At 37.6% G+C, this 19,440-nt stretch overlaps 1 protein-coding gene across 2 annotated transcripts in view; it reads right to left on the bottom strand.

Moving 5' to 3' along the window:
* Window positions 1–14,582: 14,582 nt before the first annotated feature.
* cpne5b (copine Vb) overlaps window positions 14,583–19,440 on the bottom strand; it is a 148,932-nt gene continuing 144,074 nt past the window's right edge. For both annotated transcript variants that reach the window (XM_074670096.1, XM_074670105.1), the window contains one exon: window positions 14,583–19,439. In XM_074670096.1, coding sequence (XP_074526197.1) covers window positions 19,248–19,439 — 192 coding nt within the window. In that variant the 3' untranslated portion in view covers window positions 14,583–19,247. The remainder of the gene's footprint in view (window position 19,440) is intronic.

The raw sequence follows: 19,440 nt of genomic DNA, 5'->3' as shown, positions 1-19,440 counted from the left end.
CAAGGTGTTCTCAACCACATTGTACAGTACAGAATATAATATAACAATCACAATCATATAACATTTATTGGTCTTTTGACCGTTCAATATGGCTTCTTCGTGAAATAACAAGCAATACAATTTTGCAGAAAGAAGCAGTAGCAATACAGAATGTAGTTCTTTCAAAAGATGTAGAAGAAAAACTGAGAGCTACAGCCAAAAGCATACCTCTGTTTGGGTGAGTTTTTCTCGTGTTTGTGTCACAAAGAAATATGAGTCTCCAGAATTAAGCTTATCAGACGCAGCACACACAGCACACAGCTGCACTTTATCAGAGTTTACAACTTAAGAAAGTCACTGTGACAATCATTTTATCTTTGGCTGTGCGCTCAACAGTACAAACCCTGCATTCATCTTACAGTTTCACCTCTCAATCTTCAGTCACCCATCACAAAATTTATGAGTAAAAAAAACAACATTTATCCTGGTTTTAAAAATTAACCTTATCTGCTTTTTGCAGTGGTTAAGTCTGGTCTGGCTAAAACAAGTTTGAAGCAGTTTAATTTCCTGAGAAGTAAACCAGCAGTGCAACATAAGGCCAGTCATATGATGAGCGTTGGGTTAACACATGGGCACAGTGAAGTAAAACCTGATCATCCTAAATTCAGTGAAGCATGGTAGTTTCAAAGAAGAGGAACTTACTTAATCATTTCTTTAACAGATAGAGAAGTCAGCAGAAATGAAACTGACCCGTTGATTCAAAACATATTTTTGAGCTAAATTAAAAACTCAACATGCCCAGTTCACAACTTTCCTGCACATTTATTGTTTTGTGTTGAGGAAAAAATTTCAATTCATGATAAAATTTAAAATAACCATCAAAAATCAAAGTTCCTGTTTTATTCCATTTGAATGGCCACAAGTCAAAGGCAACTCCTTATGACTGTGTTTACCTTGTTAGCACCACTTTCAATGTTGTATGCAAACAAATGTTATAAATCAAAAGTTCATTGGGTGCAAAGGACTTTTTGACTGCATTGACTAGGAACCTTGATCTGATGAAACAACTAACATATCATTGCATCAGTAACCCCTCAAGGCTCTGATTTTTTTTTTCGTAATAGTGGAATTCATTGTAACTGTCCTGACATGTACAAGTCATTACAAAAGAAAAAAAAATCCGGAAAAGGAAATCATCTACTCACCCATCCACCTTGCTGAGTCACCCACGTGCCCACACGCCTGTTGAGGAATGCAGTCATTGCACCTTGGACTGTAGCTTTTAGATCCGGGCAACATTTCTTGACATAAAGTCCAAAGGCCACAGAGGCTTTGATGACCTGCATTTCTGGAGAAATTTCAGCCTTCTGCGCTACCTGAGACTGGAACAAGGCATCTACACCATGACTGAAAGCTTCTACAGCAGCCTGGGAGGGACAGAAATAGTGTTATTAACAATAGACAATGTTAAAGTACAACAAATCCTTACTTGGGAATTAGATCTTGAACGAATAGTTATTTCTTTAGGTGTAATAATAATAATCACTGTTCTGAGCACAAATCTCATGGAAAGCACCGGCCCACAGGGTCACATATCTGTTAAATAAACTAGTCACAAAACCAATTTAAAGCAACCAATGTGTCAGCAATTTTAGGGGAATTAAAATATATAGCTATTACAAACAGGTACAAATCTTTCTGTCAAAAATGCTTTTAAACTATGTTGTCTGAAATCTGTCTTTAAAGGAATAGCTTTTATCTGCATTCTTAAAAAAGTTGGTTTTCAACAGACTCACATTTACAATAAAGATAAATAACACCCTGACAGCAATGATGTGAATGTAAGGGGTAAACTGGAGCTACCTGATCACTGACTAAAAACGGTTTGCTTTGAGATTATGAACAAGTAAACTACATATTTTGATATCCAGTTGATAAAATTACAGAGTCATAATAGATAGTAAAGTTTTATTTATTTTTTCTCCAAAAAACAATAGCTATCTATAAAGTGAGCACAGTTGTCTCTAGCTGCAAAGCAGACGGATTACTTCTACTAAATCACATTGTTTATGTTAAGTTAAACCTTGATAAACACATAAACTTTTAATTTGTATGATTACCTCCTCTGCTGCAGCTCGCTTCAACTCAGCCACTGCAGCCTGAAACCTGTAGTCCTCATTCAGGGCATCAGCCACAGTCCTTAGTCTATCAGCTATCACAACTGGATCGAAATGATCATCTGAAAATGAGCAAAGAGGAGATTTATGACCTCACCATGGACTGTGGCGGTGGCTCTAACTACTTCACTGTAAAAGAGCTTATGTGACTTTAACAGAGGGAGTCTCAGCTTGTTGACTCTAACAACAAGCTGAAGGAGCTGAGGTTAAGAGGGTTGACAGGTGAAGTATTCATTCAAAGCTTTAATAAACAGAAACTTTGGGAAACACAAGCTGATGGACAATGTAACCAATGACAACACCTTGAGCATGTTTACCAACATATGATTATCCCATAAATAAGCTTGAGCAAAACCTAAATTCAAAAACTTTTTTATTTAAGTCGTACGACGTATTTGAAAATGAAAGTTACTGTCCTGCACTGTCATGATGAAACCGCCTGTCTTTTTTAAATGGCGTAATATCATAAGGTGACGAGGCATAACATAGATACACTTACCCCCTGGGCCGTCAGCCTCCACCTTTCCTTCGTCACATTCTGCGCTCGAAAAGCTACGACCCTCTGTTTCCTCGCCATCCGCAAGCAGATGAAAGATAATTTGACTGGTCTGTAACTCTACAGCGGTTTTATTCGGAGCCATTATCGCTACTAACAAACACTCCAGAGAACAGAGCCTTACCCTTGTGCGCAAGCGCGGGTCGAGGGCGGTTACCTGAACTTCCGGTAAGTCCCTCTGAATCAAAATGCGGTTTGTTGTGAAAAATCACTTGATACCTTAATTTTACAGGACAGTTTACGGGATAAGACTGTCAAATGAAGGATTAAGGGTTCATAATAAAAGTAGGCAACTAAGAAACTGGTAGAGTTGCTGTTGTGTATTAGTGTTTGGGGAAACAAGCAGGAAGCAGTTTGGTTTGAAATGGTATGCTCACAACTGAAAATGATTTTCCATGTCTTTACTGTGTATAGTTGAGCTCTTGACAAGCAATTTTTGATCAAGGTAAAAATAGGACGCCATGTCACTTGTTTTGAACTGTTAAATAAATTGGGGGAGAGCAGTGTTTGTTGCCCCATTTTATACTCAAGTGTGAATTGTGAATTTCAAAAGTCAGCAGTCATAGTAAAGCCTAAGGTAATGACTTGAAATTATGTCCCTCTTATTTTCAACCTAATTTAACAAAGAGGTAATTCTGTTGTGACAAGTAACACGTACGCACACACACACACACACACACACACACACACACACACACACACACACACACACACACACACACACACACACACACACACACACGCACACAAACCCACTGTGTAAAAGCCTTGAGATAAAATACTGAGGAGCTGAATATTTACATTTCAGGTTAAGCTGACTCTCCAGAGAAGACTATGTAGGTAAGCAGATTTATTGAGTGTGAAAACCATATCTTTGATGCATACACTTTGCACGACATATATAATTTTTTACTAACTATGATGTCTGTAGCTATGCCGAGGCCAACAAGAAAGAGCAAAATAAAAAGTCCTTACATTCTCTGCCTGCACTTTTATTGCAGTCAAAGCAAAAAGGGTTCAAATTGTGATGTTTGAGCCTCATCAAATTAAATAGCCAAAGTTTATTTTTTGAAAATCAACTGTCTATGTTGTTACAAAGCTACAGCATTAGTCAAGGGAGATCTTGCTTTCATATGCCTTGCCTGTTGCAGGCTTTGAATACTGGCTTATGCTGGGAGGGGAAGTTTTGTCAAAGGAGAAAAAATACTTAAAAAAGCTTTTAGAGCTGAGTGTGTGTGATTAATGCACATGCCCATCATTATCCCTGTGTTTATGTTGAGATACTTTTGGGACAATAAGCTCTTAAGGTTCTTATTGAAGCTGTTTAATTGAATACATTTTTATACCTGAGGCTCAGGACAAGCACCAGGTGGATATAATAAGGTTTAATTATTTGCCACTTCTGTTTGATGCCAGCAGACACAAAAGTTATAAACACTGATTTTTTTTTTTTCATCCAATCAGAGCAGAATTATTATTATTATTTTTTTCAAACAAAAAGGTTATTTTTGTGTATTTTTAATGGAAATCTAAGCATAATTAAGAGAAAAACCAGTGCTCTGCAACAAACAAAAAGGGGAGCTCTTAGACCTCTCCTTTGACAATAAGAATGAATGCTTAATTGAAGGAGAGCACAAGGCAGCATGGACGCTTTTCTTCAGAAAGTATACGACCAAAGTTAACGCAAGACTTGATCGAAAAAATTATTCCTTAACCTTGATTTCTGATTTAAAGACATTCATTGAATAGCTTAAACTTGACCTCTGGGGTGTGGTCAAACTCACCCGTATTCAGTTCTACACCAATTGTTGTATCCCCAAGCTCCACATGATGGCAGCAGTGACATACATATGGTCTCTCTCCAGTGTGCTGCCCCACCCTGATTCACACACTTAGACTGGAATTGGAGTACAGATGCTCACTAAAGTAAAAATGTCTTTTTGTTCAAAAAGTGTTGATGCCCCAAAACACAGAAAGGGGACCTGGTATTCTCATCATTATGTTTTTTTGTTTTAACTTTTCTATAGCTCTTTTGGCCAAGCTGGACATCATATGAGTAACCAACTACTTCACATCTGTTCTTATATTTTGAAATTATTTCCTATCCCTCTCCCTTTTTTTACACAAGAACCAATCCCAGTCATTGTGGTATTAACCTGCATTCTCTAGTCTATTACAAGTCTTGTGACACTTTACTATCATTATACCTGCACCAAAGAATCTACTTGGAAAAATTTGATTAAGACAGAGTAAAGAGGTTATTGCAGCTCTCTTATGATTCTTCACAGCAGATAAAGCTCATCGTAATGTAGTCATGTTTTTGCTGAACTGAAGCAGGAAGGTTGTTTGTGAAGATTAAGATAATGAAAAAGCATGTTTTAGGATGTCAGAGGATGAAATGAAAAATGTGGCTGCCCAGTCATGCAGTCCCGTCTTTTCTGAAGGTAATAAGTGTTGATTAGAAATTGTGTACCGGGATAATCAGCGGTAGGTGTCACAGTCACTTCTCTGCTGTTTGACACAGAACACACACACATCTCGGTTACCAAACATCACAGATGAAAATCCATGAAATTGTGTAACAGGTGCAGAAATGAAACTCACTTGACAAAAATACAGATGTATAAGACTGAGTATCATAAGTTACTTTCTGTAAATGAGATCCCAGTTCTTTTATTTAATTTATTTAAATTTATTTTTTTATTATTTTGGCAAGACAAAGAACTAACACTGTTCACATGTAACAGTATTTGTAAAAAGGATTTACAGAAAAAAGTATAATTTTGTAAATGAGAAATAAAATATTTCTGAAGAATTTTGATGGAAAAACCTAAGAAAAGTCAAGGTGTCCAATGTAACACAGTTAGCAGTTGATGTGAAAGAGACTAACTCACAACACCAAATGGAAAGAAAATGGAAAAATGGCAAGAACAGGAAACTTCCTCAGAGATTTTATTCCTTAATGGCGTGATAGCATCACACAGTTGCTGCTGATTTGTCGGCTGAACATCCATCTTGAGAATCACCTGTTCCACCACATCCCAAAAAGCTCTATTGGGTTGAGATCTGGTGACTGTGGAGACCATAGGAGTACAGTGAACACATTGCCATGTTCAAGAAATCTAATCATCTCAAACCAGTTTGAGATGATTAGAGCTTTGTGACATGGAGCATTATTTTGCTGGAAGTAGCCATCAGAAGATGGGTACACTGTGGTCATGTGGGCGAAAAGAAAGAAAAAAAGCATGTATATTGTCTTCTTACCACTGAGAAAGTACAAAGTTCTGTGGGTTAGTTGTATTTTGCCAACCAAGAGGGCAGTTAAGCACATATTTTTGCCACCCAAGTTGACAGTTTATGTTTTAACCAGCCAAGTGGGCAGTTTAGTGTGTTTTGCCAATCAAGAGGGCTCTTTAGCATATGCTATGGCTCACAAGAGGGCATTTAAGCATTTACACACTTCAAAAATAAATCAAAATGTAGATGAATTAATTTAAAAAACAGTTAAAAGCAGTAAATAAGAACAATAACAGGCATTAAACCTAGAAACTCTCTATTCAGCCACCTTTCTCCATCCCGTGGCTAAGTTGAAGGGGGTGGAGGCAGCTTGAAAGAGAATCATACATGTTGTGACACAGCAAAGATATTGAGTTGCAGTGGCTCAAGTTTATCACTGTTGAAATAAATAAATTTAAAGCTTGGTCTATTTATATTTGAGAGAGAGGGAAATAACCAAAAGTGTTCACACTACACTCATTAATTAATCTAATGTTTACAATACTCTCAAAAGCCATACAGGGCAATAAAACAATGCATCCTGCTGAAAGTTAGTTAAACTGAGACCTTACAGGTCAACTTGAGAGACTGATACCTCGATAAAACAGTCAGAGCCAACAGAATTAAGCTCTGGGACCTGCCTTTACGTTAACCACACCAATAGCGACCCAGGAGGTGGCAAACAGTATGTTAAACTAATTGATGGACAGTCGCCTTCTTCTAATCAGGAATAGGAAAAATTGTCAACCAAGCTAGAATTGTTCTCAAAGTATGCTGGGAGATGTAGTTGTATGGTGATAGCATTTTTATCACTGTGCATAAAGTTTCTGCTTGCAAACAGCAAAGGTAAGACTAAGTTTCTGGTTGTGTTCTTTAAAGGCAAGGAGTTTGTTTGTCTCACTTGGCTGTCGGTGAATCTAGGCTGGAGAAGGATAAAAGGGTCCCACTGGAATCCAGAGTCTGCTTTCAGGGACACGTGTTGTTTCTGTTTCCAAGATATGACTGCCTCACTAATCGCGTATCTTTTTACTTACTCTGTTTCTTGCCCTCCCTTTCAATTTCTTGACGTTTAAACAGTGTTTGATGGTCATAAAATAGTTTATATGAGTTTTTAGTTGAGTTTCTCAGCTTTCTGTGGGTATGCTATATGTGGATATTTATGCAAGACAGACTGAATGTTAAACGTGAAATTTGTATCAATATGTGGCTGCCCCCAGTACCGGGGTGTCAGGGAAGGAAAGGCTAAAGGGACTGTGAGGACAGTCTTAGTCATCCTGAAAAAGTCTTACTTCTAGATGTATGCCTGAACATAATCCACAGTTTAAAATGAGATTATCAGCACAGAAATAGGTTATTTCTAAATGCTATTTCTTATCTTCCGGGGAGGACTGATTGATTTACAGCGCTCTAGCTGACAAAGTTTAGTGAAAAGAGAGATCTTTGCTTTTTTCTGCTGCTTTAGTGGATTCATTTTGTTGTGATGGTGTGGTTAAAACTTAAGAAATTGTCAGTAAAATAAAGAGTGGGGTTATGCTTGCTCTGCTTGGTAGATTAGCACTGGCAGGACATAACAAAGGATTCATTAACATTAGACAAGCACCAGGCTGCAAGTAACACTAAATATGGCCGGCTACTAAACTACGGCACAATCTGACTTGGTTGTTGTAACATTTTAAGCAACAGTGCTACACATTGATGATAAATGCATTATCTTGTCACGTTATATCTGGTAAAAAAAAGTTGTGTTAAAAAGTAGATCTGATCTCCATTAATTTTCAAAACAAACACATACCTTAAGAGTCACATCTTCACGATAGTGTGTGCGCCAAAGATGTCGCTGCAATCCAAATCAACTACTTTAACATTAGGATTTACAAATAACTCAGTATTACATGCAGCATTAATACATTATATCTAAAGATGTCTCTGTATGTTCAAAATTCATGGTGCAGTGCATTTATAAATTATTGAGCACATACTGGCCTTTGATTGACCTCAATGCTACATTTCAGCAATGATGCATCCGTGATTGTTTAAACTGGTGTGTTCGTTATCTGCAGGCATAGATGTGAACTTCCAAGTACACATTAAATAAATCGGAAGGATTATACTTAGTCTTGTCACTTCAGTTGCTTGCTGCTGCTTCAACTAATTATCCTCCAATCATCACTGATCCTTCTTCAGCTCTTCTTTATACCCCGCTGTATATTTAATTGGATGGGAAACTATTGACTTAAGTATAGGGGGCTGTTCACCAATTAGGGAAGTGACTACGATCTTCTTTGGTTCATTGGAGCTAATGAGTTTAAAATCTGCACATATAGACGCTGAAATCACAAAGTTTAATTATGAACATGAAGGTCCTACGCACCAAAATATATGAGGTGGTTGTGAGATCACAAATTAAATTTGTAATAAATTGAGAACATAAAGACTTGAAAGATTTTTTTTTGCATCAGTTGTTCAGATGAATACCTACAGATATTGTGAACCCCTTGTGTGATTCCTCACAAGTATTTTGTTGTTTATGATGTTCAATTTTCCACTTTTCCACTCCTGCCCTTTTTGTCTGGGGTGCAACTGACCTTTGAGTATTGTGGCTCAAAACCTTTTTCCTTACGAGTCAGCTTGGTTTAATTGCAGATGAAATACTATTTAGGTCATAAGTGTTAATTAGCCTATTTTTTTATTGGCTCATATGTGGTTTTTCATTATGAGCTCAGTTTCTGTATAATAAATACGAAGATGCAGGTTATTTGTTTGTTCAGAGTTGTTGTGTATGCCATTATTTAGTGAGACAAAGGTCACCAGATCATCCGTTGAATGCTACCTGTTTGATTTGTTTTAGCAGTCTGTCACAAGTGATATCAAAAACTTTCACTAAGTACAACTCAGTCCAACCAAACTCCTCAAAGTAGGTCAGACTAAGCTCCTTCAAAGGTAGCACATATTTTCTGGGTTTCTGAATCACCTCAGCTGGCTTCTCTTCTTATGAGGAGAGCAGCTGCACAACCCTTCAAACTCCATACTTAATATCCTGTAGACAGAAGTTTTTCCCACTGCCTGCAAAGAAGCCTGACCTCAGATGATTGTATTTTTTGTTTCATATCCAGAGGCTGAAGTCAATAGGCCTTGAAGCCAGCAGAAACGTTTTGATCTGTCTCTGTGAATAGAACGGTTTTCTGCTTCATGTCTGGGTCTGTCTCAGTGTGGGATTCTATTTTACACAACTACCCGTTCAAGATGCACTATTCCTTTTCCAAGCTTCACAAACAATTTCAATGTTAAGGTGGGCACACACAAATTAAAATTTACCTGTAAACACCATGTTCAGTATAAATACATTTCTATCAAGTCTTTATTAAGTGCTATCAAATACTGCACTGTATTTCTGAAATGTTTCAAGTTTTACATACTTAGAGGCGGGGCTGACTTGACTGCATCAGCATGCATACAGATATTTTTAGAACTGACTTTTTCTCACCTCCATTTTCAAAAATTTTGTCAATGCCCCAGATGTTTTTGAACACTGCTGTCTACATGTCAACACAGAAATAGTTGAAAATGCCTGCATAAGCATGCCAAACCTTAAAGCTGTAAGAATGTGTTTTTAATCCTCAACGGTGGGGTCTGCAGGATTTTCCTAAAAATAATTAAATTTCAACTTCTACAGGAATAATCCTGCTCATTCGTCACATAAGGGCCTCTATACATGTGTGTCAGTTTGTTGATGTTTTGGTTGTGTATCGCGCACGTTTCTGGGCGGATAGTAAGCTTCGTTACATCAGCCAATCACAGAGCGCCCAGTGCTCAAGTGACCTAGTGTGTTAATGATCGTGAGTGGAAGCTAATCAGAGCAGAGTCTCTCCCATGTGAAAACGCAACACTACAGGTGGTTGGCTAGTGAGTGTGTTCACATAGTCACAGTCGGATGCAGTAGGTATGCGCTGCCGCTGGCACTGAGCCAAGAAGGAGCCTGATTTAAATGTTGTTTACTAACAAGTAACCAGCAGGCCCTACCTCTAAGTTTTTGACACTGAGTTACATGATCTAATGACTAGATAGGCAGATATCTGGGTACTTTAAGGTACTATATTGCCAACCACAGCATGGTGAGTGGAGTGGAGCAGCAAAAATTTCTGCTCCTCGCTCCCAGAGGTGTCCACCCTCATTGCTCCCTGCTCAAAGTCCCACCATGCCACTATTACCACTCAGCGCTCAACCAAGATTGCTCCATGCTCACTCCAAAAAAATGTTGTGATCTGATTCTGGACTAGGTTTGTGCATGATTCAGTACTGTGATTTGAGTGGTAATGGAGCAAAACTGGAGTGGGACAGCATTCTGCTCCGCCTTCCCATCCTTGGGGGGAAAAAAAAAAAAGCTCTGTGCTTTTTTCAAAATTTGACGGCTCAGCTCACATGCTTTGTTGGCAACTAGAGATGCCAGTCTGGTTTCCCTGGCCCAAAGACTCATGCTGGAATAGATGAAATATCCATAGGCAGCATAACTGTACTCCAAATAGTCATCTCGAGGCTCCCTGGATTCATTAAGTACAGTAAATTCCTTCTGGGGCTGTCTGCCTAAAAATAATTCCTCAGCATTTTCCAGGGTCTTGGCCTCTGCATCTTCTCTCATGGTCCGTGAGCATGTCTCTACAGTTCATCTCTTGTATAATTCACAACCCTCACCCTAATCCTAACCCTCAACCTTTACCATATCCCTAACCCCCTAACCCCAATTCCTTACCCTAACCCTTTTCATTAAAAAAACAAGATATCTGTACATTTTTAAGGTTCCATGATGAAATTTAACAAAGTGTATCATTTGGATTGTCTGCTTTGCAGCATTACTCGTATTATTAACATATGATATAACCCAGAACAGATAAGAGTATAAATAAATACTTTTATTAATATTCAAACATACATCACTCACTCCCCTTCAACTTTTTTTAAAGGTGGCTAGCCCCTTCTCCTCCTCCCCCTCCTCTCTTTTATCTACTCTTCTCTTTCATCTAGGCCAGGGGTGGCCCACCAGTCACAGACTAAGAGCCACAAAAATTACCGTGGTACAACAAAGAGCCACATCAAAAACACACTTCCTCTCTCACATAAATGGACATAAGATGAAAATCAATACACTTCCAGATCTTGAAGTGACGTTAATTGCGTTTGTAAGCGTGCTTGGAGCCGTGTCTAAGACAAGTTTCCGTTTTTACTGCAGAAGAGACAAAGTTTCATCCATCTATCTATCTAGATAGCTATGAGCACATGTGCAAGTCGAGTAAAGAAACTGAAACTTAAGTATCACTCTCATCACCCAAGTATTGGTCAATACTGATCACAACATCAATATATCAATAATTTAGATTGATTGGCACACCACTACTCATAACAATAATAAATGGACCAAAGAGCCGCACACCAAAAGGCAAAGAGCCGTGTGTGGCTCGCGAGCCGCAGGTTGGCCAGCCCTGATCTAGGCAGACCTCCAGGCACACCTCTGCCTTGTCCTCTTCCTCTAACCTCCTAATAAATTTGTACCCGCATCATGCTCGGTTTTACAAATCTTTAGATTTGATAAAAATGTTACAGACCTTAGCTTTACTTTGCAAATGTTAACATGTTAATAAAACATTAAAACACTTGTAATCAACAACCTACGACCGATCTAAAGCCTAAAATAATAAAGGTTCCAAAAATCATTCAATTAATTCTCACCTCATCATTTGATGTAGTGCTGAAAATGAAACTTGGTAAGAAGTCTACCCAGCATATTTGATAGTCATTCAAATAATGAAAAATAAAAATGTGTCCATTTGTTACTTGAGCAATTTGTAAATCGTTATTTTTTGAGTGAGGTCCGTAGATTTTGGCTGCTGAGCGTACATGTTAATTAAGGTGCTCGGGGTTTAATTCAGCTGAACATCTGTGATGCTATTCACTCATTTGATGAGTCCGACAACTGCCAAGTCATATAACTGCTATTTTTTGGCAGCAGGGGGATAATTTTTTGCATCCCAGCTGCTTCTGCCATTATCAAATCATTTGCAGGAGACACAACAGCATCCTGAGGACAACCACAGAGCTGCTACAGGGCGTGTGTGTGAAAAGACCAGCCTGCTATCCTGTGCCAAAGAGCAAGTGTTGTTTGGTACCCTCTGTGTTTTAGATAACAGAGAATGACCAGAAAAGGAAACTTTCGGAGCTCAAGTAGATGTGGCATACAGTTTGAGAGGCTTGTTTCTGTGATCATCTTCATTGGCATGATGTCCTTCGATATCCTGCCTGCAAATATGAGAAAAAAAAAGTATTTGCATTCCAAGTGTTGTGATTATTTTACCAGTAGGATAAACAGATAGTTAAACGTACAATCTTTCAAAACTCACTAGCCCTCACTTATCCAACATGCTTATGACTAAAAAAATGGATGTGGGCTCATCAGCATTTATCAATCTGAATGTGGGCTTGTGGTACGCTAAAATCCAAGTTTGAGTTTGTGCACACGTTTCATGATGTAGGGAAGCCTGGTGCATTATTGGTGAATTATTAGATCATGATATGAGTGCAGAGTATTTTAGACAAGTGAAAGTTCATAGAGAAATATTTAGATCGATTTATCACCAAGAATGTTTCTTTTTTTTCTTTTTTTTGTTCTGACTTTTCTCTCTTCTACCAATCTATAAATACATTGCTTATAAAAGGGCAGCGTGAGCTGTAAACTGATTTCTTCATGTATCAAATATGTGTTTCATTTATCAGTTTATCCCCCAAAAAGAAAATTAAATAAATGAATAATAATAAAAAAAAAACCCACTGTTAATGACAGAAGAAAAAGTCCATCCAAATTGTTCCTTTCTTGTCATTTCTCCCCACCTCATACTAAAAAAAAATACAAATGCAATACATCATTTTTGATAAGTACTCAGGAAAGCCTTCATTACCACAGACTCTGGAAATAAAATAACTGGATATCTGAGGTATAAAGTTAAGATGATTGCACTGTATGTTATTTTTTACAACATGATGATCTGATTCCATATTATGACAGCTGTCACTTCTGCCGACACCGCCTAGACTGCTGAGACACAAAATTGACAAAGGACATGATGCGAACAAAATAATTTAAGCAGGACAAAGTTTCATTCAAGAATTGCAGACACTTGTAAGTTTCTTGTCATGCTGAGGAGGACTCCATATGAAACCAGCTTTCTACCAGTTCTGCATTTTTTGTCATGGATTACATCCAAATATGTGACGACAAGCAGAAAGCATTAACATATTGATTTCTTTTTTTATGTGTGGTTGCAGGTCCAACTATGTCTAACTTTTTTATTGTTATTAAGAAGTTGAAACATATTACACATTCATCTATTGAATCTGGGGACAAAAACTTCAGTAGAGCCATTGGCTTTGGCTGAGTGAGCCATTTGCATTGTACCTCATTTTCCTTTAGATTTCAAGATCAACACTTCCAATACAAAGTGAAAAAACCAGCCTGTACAGTAACATGGACTGCCACAGCTTTACCATAGAAAACATAGAAAAGCCATAACTTTTAGAGCTCCCTCTGATGACTGCCAGCAATACAAGTATCAGCCCATCTTCTTCATAATGACAGGTGTAACACGGGGTTGAACTTTCAATCAAAATACATGTTCGCCCTCTGTTTTAGCAGTTTGCTCTTATCATGATGGCCTGTGTGGAAATACTCCTTTTTTTATTATTATTATTATTAATTTAATGTATTTATTAAAAAAAACAAATGATGGAGATGCACTGCCTTTATCAGCCTTTTGTAAAAAGTTTTTGAAAACTGAAATGCTTCTCTCTCACTTTGCTATATCATCTCACTTTATCACTTTCTATCTCTTCTGTCTACACAAGTAATAAAGAAGGTGCCTCTTTCCAAATTGAAAAACTGATCCCAACCAGGCTGGTTCTGAGGAAGTTAATATTTTTAGGTTAGGATATTGTTGTGTTCGTAGACAGTCTACTCTGTGGAAACACTAACTCTGTTGATCTTCTGACATTGCTGGCTGATAAATATCCATGTATCTTTTTTCAAAAAGGCAGTTTAAGTGTCATGGATCTTCTTTGTTAAGTTAAGTAAATGGAAACAATAAAATTTTGTCATCTGTTGAAAACTCTCTCAGATCTAATCAGAAATGCAGAGACATAAACATTTTTCTGCAGTCTGAATGGAACTTTGTGAGTAATAAAAACTAATCATGGCAGGCAAAACAAACTTTTTCAAGAGATGTTTAGAGGGAATCTTTTTAACTGATAGTAATAATATTTACTTGTTCACTGCCTGCTTTTTCATTTTTTTCTTAATTCTGGTGGAGCCTAAATCAACATATTTATCTCTAAAAGAAAAACATCTCACACCCTGTAATATCACCATAAAAGCTATGGAGCACGATGAATGTTTATGAGTAGTTTTCCTCAAGATGTTGGCCTTAGACCTCTCTCCGATCATCAGTTACCGGCAGCATGACGAGATTTTAGATTAAAACTCCAACTCTTAGATTTCTAGTAAGCCTATGACTCGTTTAAAAAAGTATTCTCCAAGAACTTTTATGAAAGTAGTCTTTTTTTAATGAATTTTTTGTTAAGGCAATCCAATACAAAGCATTTCACAACCCACCATATGACAATAATCATGTACAATAAAAACCCATTCAAAGGAAAATAGGGAATCATGCAAATCAGAAAACCTCAGATATAAACTACAAAGAGAAATTTTGCAAATGGAAAAAAACAAGGGTTTTCAAAAAATGTAACCTGTTACAGTTGCTAATTAGCTACAGTTTGTAACCACGTCTGAGACAAGAAAAGTTTGAACCAGGCACAGAGAGAGGAAATAGCAAACAGTCCACAGAGCACACTGCCGTGTTCGGCACTGACATGCATGTAATCTGGTCAGGCTGGTTCCTATAATACAGATGACGGCACTGTGTGTAAAGTACTTTTCACTGTACCTCATGTAAACATGCAGTTCATCCATCACCCAGATACATTTAGGAGATGAATTTCCTGTTGTCACACTGACAACAGGAGTGATGGCTTGTAATACAAACTCCAAAAATAAATACATTTTCAGTACAGTTGTATTTCCAAAAATATATCAAACATATACTATGAGCACTCCTGATAAATAAAGTGCCTTTGGGTACTAAATTCAAACCAGCTGTTCACACTCCTATAGTTCTAATTTATTAATCCCACTACACAAAGATTTACGGCCAATTCCTTTATGCCCTTTTGACCTCTGTTAACTTAGTTTCTCTTCTCCAGCCATTTGCCATATTTATCTGCCTTTCAACCCAGGACTTCATGAGATGGAGTGAATGCCTTTCACATTTTTAAGGCCATAAGTTTGCTACATTTGACATTTGAAGAGAACCATTGCAGCTTAAAGTAATTCTGCATGTATCCTTTTGTGATTTCAACAACTATTTATGCCTGATATATTTATCAGAGCATTTTTTGTTGGAACGATGAGCAAGAAGGTCATGGTAGTTAATGAAGCCAATATTTACAACTAAAACAGTGTTTTTACTGTGGTGTAAAAGTTTCATGAATGGAAAACAGTAGCTCTTAGATTTGGATAATGCATAAACATGCTGAATCCTTTGGTGAGTTGGAACAAGCCACTGTGATGCTAACCTGAAACCCACTGATAGTCGGTAATGGCAGTACAGTTTTGATAAAAGCCTCAGTGAAGATTTTCTTTTTTTAGCTGGTTATGAGACAGATTGAAATTCACATGAAGCCTCTTTATGACCTGAATAAATAAAACAAAAAGAAGCCATCCAAGACTGACCAATCGTATGTGCTAATTTTCAATGCTTGTAACTGATGTTGGGGTAGCTGTCGAATGATCGAAGATATAATGGGGAAAAAAAAGCAACAAATACAAAACTCTCAGCAATCCGTCAAAAATAACCTGTTGGACATTTCCAGTCTATTGGCTCCACAGCTAATCTGGGTAAAACTCTCAACCTCAGGATCTGCACTCCATATCTGTGTCTCCTGTTTCCAGCATCTATTCACCTACACAATATTATGTTGTCCTCCAATATTTGTTGAAAAAAATGATTGTGATAGGATTTTTTTCTCATATCGCCCAGCCCACAATGACACATTGTTTTACATCATGAGCAGGGGTGGCAGGCATGAAGGCAGGGTGGCAGGCAGAAACAAGGAGTTGTGTTTTATAATCCTGTGTAATCGTATTAAAATACGTCATCTCTTTGAGGTTAGGCCTGTGTGCCACTGATCCCATCATCCCTAAATTGATGTTGTGTCTTTAATTTCTGTATTAGATTGTAACAAAAAATTTTTTGTAATCTCAAGTGACAGGCTCTGTTGCAGATGCAACAGTAATGCATTTGCAAGTTTGTCTTGTTTCTTCCCACTAAACTCATAGATGGTAAAAAGCCAAATAAACGCCAGCACTACAGGATCCATCTTTGCCGCGTGGAACAGATAGCTTGTTAGTTATTGTCAGGAAATTAATTCTAATGCAAAGCACAAATGGCATTCCTAATCCCTAGCGACACTTGTTAAGTTTCACTCATCAGAGACCTATAGGACTGCTGTAAAGGCTGTGTAAATTGAACATCTCCAGTGAGAAACAGTGGCTGGGATCAAACTGAAAAAGTCACTAATAGGGTTTTAATAACTGCTCAGGCTCATGGCCTTTGTCCTTATGGTTTCAATTAGACATGAATTGCAATATCAGTGTTTATGTATGGATAGTTTTTTTTAAATGCTATTGGGCCCAAGGGTAAAAAACACATTGTCCTTAACTGATCTCTATGACCCTCAAGTAATAACCAAACCAGAGTTTCCACATTTTTCAACTACTTCTTTCACAGACTGTCTGACTGTGTGTTTGTGGTGATGACAAAGCATGACACTACATCCTCGCACAGTGGCTCAACTTCAGAAAAAATATTGTTCTCTCATTAACATTGCTTTCTTGAAAAGGTGTGTTTTGGGCTTTTCATCACATAAATTAGCGATTAATTCTATAACTATAACGTGTTGCCAGCAATGAACACATTTTGTAATGATTTACGATACAGACAACAAATTTATCCAGTAAAAAAAATTCAGCGATTGCTTTTATGTTTACAGAAAACAAGCCTTCAAACAGAAAGTGGATCTATTTAGCACACAGAAAAAGATCAAGTGCAGTCACAGAAAGTTTAAATGGCATCATTTCTATGATTTTTTTTTTGTTTGTTTGTTTTTGCTGTTTTGGAGGAGGACAACTAAACTGCACTCAGAAAAAGTGCCACAAGTATTTTCAGAGGAGGAAAAAGTCTTGAGTTTTGATGCAATGAATAAGTCACCTGAACAGTCATTGTAATGGTAATGAATTGGAGCCACTACCACTGGCACCAATGGCAGTGGTGCTGGTTCAGCAGGCATTTGGGACCTGCAGAAAATTTATAAGAAAGCTGAAGTCGCAGTGTTGGCAATAGGCAACAATACATTTTGGTATATTTGGCAAACATAAATTTAACATAACAGAAACACAAATGTCTTATCATACTGGTCATACAAAACTACTGGTTCCCTCATGAACTACTCTCCATATTTCTGGGGTTGTTATGTTTAGCACGAGTTGTTATCTACTTTAGCTTAAAGATTTGTTTGCTTTTTAAATCTAACTTTACTCAAGTTTGCAAATACTTCACGGAAGTGCAGCGATAGTAACTACAACGAATTGTCCCATTTTATGACTGTGATTCACTTCCTTCTTCTTCTGTACTCTACTTTTTTAAGCAAGGGGGGTAGAGTAGCATTAACCCATTAACCTTGTCTCGTATATCACTGCACAACAGGTAAAAATAATGGTTGAATGCACAGATTATAGTTTACACAAGGGAATTTGTGACAAGTCATTTACTAATATTATTTATCTATTTCATGTAGAGCATTGCGCCTCAATAGTAAATTGCAAGCATTCCCAAAGTCATGGCTGCAGGAGACTGCACAGTCCAGCTGGACCGGAGTTAGACGTAGATGCAGGACACTTGTTAAAGGAGAGCATCAAATAAAAATGCAACAAGACGTTTCTGTATGGTCAGTTATTAACTTTTGTGTCATTTAACAATTGTGTTATAACTTTATGTAGAGTTAGATGTGTATGAAAGCCTACCCAATGTAAATATCTACCTTATAAGAAAGGTATAGCTAATTTGACTTGCCCTATGACATCACAACGCAACCAGATTCAGACTGTCTGAGTGTTATCAGAAAAAGGTGGACCACAAACAAAGAATTAGGTTGGCTTATTACAAATAAAATGGGTACTCTGGACACCCACTTGTATCAACAAACATACTGAAGAAGTGTTTTTTTTTTCATATGTCTCTAAACTTATACAAAGTGGGGACCTTCCTCTGAAACATTAAATAGCAGCAATCATAGAGGTTAAATCTGGTAACATTTTATAATGTTGTCTTTACAGAGAAAGATTTTCTTGTTTTTTTATATTTGCAAACACTTAAAAATAATTGGAGGCCATTTCAAACTGATGGTTTGTAGCATATCTATCAAATGCCCATGCCACTCTGAATAACATTCCAGAGTATATTCATACATATATATGATAGGGTTAGGGAATAAACTCTCATTCGCGTATACATGCTCTAAGAAACATTCACATAATAAAGAGAAGAAGAGACTCCTCATGGTATGAAAAGCCTGATTTAGATCGAACATAACTAATTGTGCACCTGTAAATTTCCTCCATCATAACTGAAGCATAAGCAGATATTTAGATAGTTCCAAAATATAAAAATTTATTTATTGGAGGGAAAAGGTGCCTAAAAGTATCACTGCGTTGGGCCACGCCTATGACTGGTCAGCAAGGCTTGAGTCAAAGTTCACGTCCTCATACATTTACAGAAACAACCACAGACAGGCACAAGTTTTAACCACAACATGACCTTTTCAAAAGAACCTGCTGTCAATCCAGACGTGAAACAGTCATTGCCTCAGTGTTAAAATAAAGGCTTTTACTTATGAGTCCTGGAAAGCTCAGCCAAATAAATATATAACAGAAAGAAACAGAAACGATGCTCCAAAAATCACTGAGATGATGCGTTGTGATACCAACACCCATTTCCCAGAGCATGAGCTCCTGTTTGCATCATAAAACAGGAGGCAGAGAGTTCATACTGGACTCTGATTGGCTGCTGCATGCTCAGTCCTCAGTAAAAGCTGAGATGAGGGCTTCAGATCTGTGTGTGGTGGTGTGTGTGTCCGGTTGGTGTGTAGGGAGGTGGTGCCGGGTTAGGTTTGATCCCTCTGCTCTTCATGTAGGAGATAAACTGGTCAGGAATCTCTGCTAGCACGTCTTTGGCAAGCCGAGCCATGCTTAGCACATGGTTGCCTGTCCGGTCCATATAATCTCTGAAGGGAACAAAC

The sequence above is a fragment of the Halichoeres trimaculatus genome, unplaced genomic scaffold, assembly GCF_033239565.1.
Source record: "Halichoeres trimaculatus isolate MK-OKI-2021-1 unplaced genomic scaffold, fHalTri1.1 fHalTri1_scaffold_1, whole genome shotgun sequence".
In the NCBI taxonomy this organism is placed as follows: Eukaryota; Metazoa; Chordata; class Actinopteri; order Labriformes; family Labridae; genus Halichoeres; species Halichoeres trimaculatus.
This window is presented reverse-complemented; position numbering and strand designations above follow the sequence as displayed.